General features: G+C 43.3%; 1 protein-coding gene across 2 annotated transcripts in view; it reads left to right on the forward strand.

Annotated features, from left to right (window-relative positions):
- The window catches only part of LOC135539248 (vam6/Vps39-like protein), a 65,601-nt gene that overhangs the window by 19,978 nt on the left and 39,623 nt on the right, over nt 1-6,000 (forward strand). For both annotated transcript variants that reach the window (XM_064965071.1, XM_064965072.1), the window contains one exon: nt 5,510-5,630. In XM_064965071.1, the coding sequence (XP_064821143.1) occupies nt 5,510-5,630 (121 nt within the window). The remainder of the gene's footprint in view (nt 1-5,509; nt 5,631-6,000) is intronic.

The raw sequence follows: 6,000 nt of genomic DNA on the forward strand, positions 1-6,000 counted from the left end.
GTGGGGTTAACTGCCTCGTTCAGGGGAACAGTGGGGTTAACTGCCTCGCTCAGGGGAACAGTGGGGTTAACTGCCTCGTTCAGGGGAACAGTGGGGTTAACTGCCTCGTTCAGGGGAACAGTGGGTGAACTGCCTCGCTCAGGGGAACAGTGGGGTTAACTGCCTCGTTCAGGGGAACAGTGGGTTAACTGCCTCGTTCAGGGGAACAGTGGGGTTAACTGCCTCGTTCAGGGGAACAGTGGGGTTAACTGCCTCGCTCAGGGGAACAGTGGGGTTAACTGCCTCGTTCAGGGGAACAGTGTGGTGAAATCTGTAAATTTGACCTTTATTTAACTAGGCTAGTCAGTTAAGAACAAATTCTTATTTACAATGACGGCCTGGGAACAGAGGGTTAACTGCCTTGTTCAGGGGCAGAACAACAGATTTTTACCTTGTCAGCTCAGAGATTTGATCTTGCAACCTTTCGACTTCTAGTCCAACGCGCTAACCGCTAGGCGACCTGCCCCCGAGGAGTTAATGCTCATGTGTATTGTATTGACCTGCCCCCCCCCCCCCCTGTACTGTACAAATCAGGACATCTGGATTGGTTTTTACATTAAATAGCAGAAAACAAATCATTGAGCCCACATTCATACTGATTTTATAGACTATGGCGATTTATCGTCTACATACACTGAATAATAATATAAATGCCACAATTACAAAGATTGATCTGAGTTAGTTAATTTAAGGAAATCAGTCAATTGATATAAATTCATGAGGCCCTAATCTATGTGTTTCACATGACTGGGAATACAGGTCTGTTGGTCACAGATACCTTAAAAAAAAAGGGTAGGGGCGTGGATCAGAAAACCAGTCAGTATCTGGTGTGACCACCATTTGTCTCATTCAGCGCGACACATCTCCTTCACATAGAGTTGATCAGGCTGTTGATTGTGGCCTGTGGAATGTTGTCCCATTCCTCTTCAACGGCTGTGTGAAGTTGCTGGATATTGGCGGGAACTGGAACACACTGTCATACACGTCAATCCAGAGCATCCCAAACATGCTCAATGGGTGCCATGTCTGGTGAATATGCAGGCCATGGAAGAACTGGGACATTTTCAGCTTCAATGAATTGTGTAAAGATTCTTGCGACATGGGGCCGTGTATTATCATGCTGAAACATGAGGTGATGGAACAGATGAATGGCACGACAACGGGCCTCAGGATCTCGTCACGGAATCTCTGCATTCAAATTGACCTTCGATAAAATGCGATTGTGTTCATTGTCTGTAGTTTATACCTGCCCATACCATAACCCCACCGCCACTATGGGGCACTCTGTTCACAGCGGTGACATCAGGTGAAGAAGCCTGATGTGGAGGTCCTGGGCTAGCGTGGTTACACACTGTGGTTGTGAGGCCGGTTGGACGTTATGCCAAATTCTCTCAAGGCGGCTTAGTTCTCTGGCAACAGCTCTGGTGGACATTCCTATAGTCAAGCATTCCAATTGCACGCTCCCTTTAAAACCTGAGACATCTGTGGCATTGTGTTGTGTAACAAAACTGCACTAATTAGTGGCCTTTTATTCAAATCAAATTGTATTGGTCACATACACATGGTTAGCAGATGTTATTGGTCACATGGTTAGCAGATGTTATTGGTCACATGGTTAGCAGATGTTATTGGTCACATGGTTAGCAGATGTTATTGGTCACATGGTTAGCAGATGTTATTGGTCACATGGTTAGCAGATGTTATTGGTCACATGGTTAGCAGATGTTATTGGTCACATGGTTAGCAGATGTTATTGGTCACATGGTTAGCAGATGTTATTGGTCACATGGTTAGCAGATGTTATTGGTCCCATGGTTAGCAGATGTTATTGGTCACTTGGTTAGCAGATGTTATTGGTCACTTGGTAAGCAGATGTTATTGGTCACATACACTTGGTTAGCAGATGTTAATCCGAGTGTAGCGAAATGCTTGTGCTTCTAGTTCCCGACAGTGCAGTAATATCTAACAAGTAATCTAACCTAAAATATGCAGCATTCAGTCTAATGTAGTCTCTCTGATATCCAATAGTTCTGTATGTAATAACATGTAAGGTTTTCTGGGCTAACAATGTAAGAAATAATATATTTAACTAAATACTGCACAGTTTCCGAACGAGTAGAATCGAGGCACTTCTCTGTCGGCGCCATTTTAAATCAAGCTGAAAGAACAGTCTTTTGTCCCCCAGCACAAGGTGCACCTGTGTAATGATCATGCGGTTAAATCAGCATCTTGATATGCCCCACCTGTTGTGGATGGATGATCTTGTGCAAAACATTTGACGGAAATCAGCTTTTTGTGCAGTATGGAACATTTCTGGGATCTTTTATTTCAGCTCATGAAACGTGGGACCAACACTTGTTGTGTTTATTTTTGTGTTCAGTGTAAATGCCTGCTGCCACTGTATTGACGCCATGGGACACATGGCGTACTATCCTTTGTTATGGCCGATGAGATTGAGCGCACATCATTGCCCTCGTCGTCCTGATCCTCACCGGTTGCATCACCGCCTGTTATGGCAACTGCTCGGCGTCCGACCGCAAGGCACTACAGAGGGTAGTGTGTACAGCCCAGTACCTCACTGGGGCCAAGCTTCCTGCCATCCAGGACCTGTATATCAGAGGGTAGTGTGTACAGCCCAGTACCTCACTGGGGCCAAGCTTCCTGCCATCCAGGACCTGTATATCAGAGGGTAGTGTGTACAGCCCAGTACATCACTGGGGCCAGGCTTCTTGCCACCCAGGACCTGTATATCAGAGGGTAGTGTGTACAGCCCAGTACATCACTGGGGCCAAGCTTCCTGCCACCCAGGACCTTTATACCAGGCGGTGTCAAAGGAAGGCCCAAAAAATAGTCAAAGACTCCAGTGACCCAAGTCATAGACTGTTGGCTCTAGTACCACATGGCAAGAGGTACCGGAGCACCAAGTCTAGGTCCAAAAGGCTCCTTTACAGCTTCTACCCACAAACCATAAGACTGATGAACAATTAATCAAACGGCTACTTGACTATTTACATTGTTTCAGAAAGTAGGCTGGCCCTCTTTTTGGAAGTGTTTGGTACAGTGCCTTCAGAAGGTATTCACACCCCTTGACTTTTTACACATGTTGTTAAAGCCTGAATTTAAAATGGATTAAATTGAGGCCTACACACACAATACCCCATAATGTTAAAGTGGAATTTTGTTAGTAGAAAATGTTCTAAATTTATAAATTAAACATTTTTAGTCAAGAAGGGAACAGCTCTGGGATTTCACCATGAAGCCAATGGTGACTTTAAAACAGTTACAGATTTGAATGGCTGTGATGGGAGAGAACTGAGGATGGATCAACAACATTGTAGTTACTCCACAATACTAACCTCAATGACAGAGTGAACAGAAGGAAGCCTGAACAGAATAAACATATTCCACAACATTCATCCTGTTTGCAACAAGAGAATAAAAATGTGGCAAAGCAATTCACTTTTTTGTCCAGCGTTGTTTGGAGAAAACACTGAAGGATGCTGGTGTTATGGGTATGCTTGTCATCGGCAAAAAATACATGGAATAGAGCTAAGCACAGGCTGTAGGAAAACCTGGTTCAGTCTGCTTTCCACCAGACACAGAGATGAATTGATCTTTCAGCAGGACAACAACCTAAAACACAAGGCCAAATCTACATTGGAGTTGCTTACCAAGAAGACAGGGAATGTTCCTGGCTTAGTTACAGTTTTGACTTAAATCGGCGTCTATGGCAAGACTTGAAAATGGCTGACTTGACAGGACTTTAGAGTATTTTGTGTAGATCGTTGACAATTTAAAAACAAAATCTATTTTCATCTCACTTTGTAACACAACAAAATGGAGAAAATGTCTCAAAGGACTGTAGATCTATGCATTACACTCTTTTTTTGTGTATAAAGCCCTCCTGCATAAACTTCAGTCTTTTAATGAGATACTAGACCTTTTTCTAATAACTCTACAGACCCTTTCCATCTCCACTGAGTTGGGTATATCTGCTTTCAGTTGTTCTGGGGGGGGCGTGTTGAATGATCTACGATTTAAAATGGGAGGAATTGATGCCTTTTAGGCAGTTGTTAGAATTACCTTTTTACTGAAGAATGTGTTGTTTTTTTTAGATTGTTTTGCTTTTCGTGTATAATCGCAGGTTTTTTAATAGTAGTTTAATGTGTTTTAATCAAGGCTGGATTAATGCAAGAGGTCACCGGGGTTAAATAATGTATACAGGAAGTATTCAGACCTCTTGACTTGTTCCACATTTTTGTTATGTTACAGCCTCATTCCAAAATGGATTTAAAAATATTTCTCATCAATCTACATACAATATCCCCTAATGACAAAGCGAAAACATTTTTTATTTTTTTGGCACAAAATAAATAAATGAAATATCACATTTCTAAGGTCAGAGCGTGACAGTCGGAGTGGCATTGACTTAAACAGTGTATACAGATGAGTAAAGCAGTATGTGAACATTATGACATTGACCAGTGATGTATATAGTAGTTTGCCCCCGGTGATGCGTTCTGCAGACCTCACCACCCTCTGCATAGCCCTGCCGTACCAGGCGGTGATACAGCCAGGCGGGAAGCTCTCGATGGTGCATCTGAAAGTTTGAGTGTCTTAGGGGCCGAGATTCTTCATCTTCCTGAGGTTGAAGAGGCGCCGTTGAGCTTTCTTTACCTCACTGTCTGTGTGGGTGGACCATTTCAGGTCATAAGGTCATTTGGTAAAAAGCCAATTTGACGTTTGCTCAGTACATTGTTTTCACTGGGAAATGTCTGCTGTTAATGATGATGCAGAGGATTTTCCCAAGGTTTCTGTTGACGCATATTCCACGGTAGTTATTGGGGTCAAATTTGTCTCCGCTTTTGTGGATTGGGGTGATCAGTCCTTGGTTCCAAATATTGGGGAAGATGCCAGAGCTAAGGATGATGTTACAGAGTTTAAGTGTAGCCAAATGGAATTTGTAGCCAATTGGAATGTGTGGTCTGTATATTTTAGCATTTCATTGAGGATACCTTCAACACCACAGGAATGTTTAAGGTTTAAGGGTTGTGTATTTTGTCCTGTAGTTCATTCAATGTAATTGGAAAATCCAATGGGTTCTGGTAGTCTTTAAATAGCTGATTCTAAGATTTGTAATTGATCCTGTATATGTTTTTGTTCTTTGTTATTGAGACAATAAGCTTGACGAAGTGGTTAACCCATACATCTCTGTTTTGGATAGATGACTCTTCGTGTTGTTGTTTATTTAGTACGTTCCAATATCCCCAGAAGTAGTTCGATTGTATGGATTCTTCAATTAGATTATTCTGTCTCTCTGTCTAAGAAAACACCAGCCCCCTACGTCAGCTTTTCTCTCTCTCTCTCTGGTTTCGGTCTAGGCCAGTGTGTGTTTTTAATTAGTCTGCCACAAGCTGTTGTAGTGATGTAATGCTGCTGAGGTTTCTGTGTGTTTCTCTCTCTCTCTCAGAACATCAGCCCCCCTACATCATAGCTGTCCTACCTCGCTATGTCGAGATCAGGACCTTTGAACCCAGACTGCTGGTCCAGAGTGTGGAGCTACAGAGACCACGATTCATCACCTCAGCTGGGTGAGAGGATATTTATTGTCCGGATATGTACCTTTTTGTTTTCTGAAGGAGGGAAATAAGATGAATGTATTGGAATCCAACCAACCATACTGGAAACCACGGCTACGCAGATCAGATGTTACGCAGATCAGATGTTACGCAGATCAGATGTTACGCAGATCAGATGTTACGCAGATCAGATGCCACGCAGATCAGATGCCACGCAGATCAGATGCCACGCAGATCAGATGCCACGCAGATCAGATGCCACGCAGATCAGATGCCACGCAGATCAGATGTTACGCAGATCAGATGCCACGCAGATCAGATGTTACGCAGATCAGATGCCACGCAGATCAGATGCCACGCAGATCAGATGCCACGCAGATCA

This window comes from Oncorhynchus masou, unplaced genomic scaffold (assembly GCF_036934945.1).
Source record: "Oncorhynchus masou masou isolate Uvic2021 unplaced genomic scaffold, UVic_Omas_1.1 unplaced_scaffold_625, whole genome shotgun sequence".
NCBI classification, from domain to species: domain Eukaryota; kingdom Metazoa; phylum Chordata; class Actinopteri; order Salmoniformes; family Salmonidae; genus Oncorhynchus; species Oncorhynchus masou.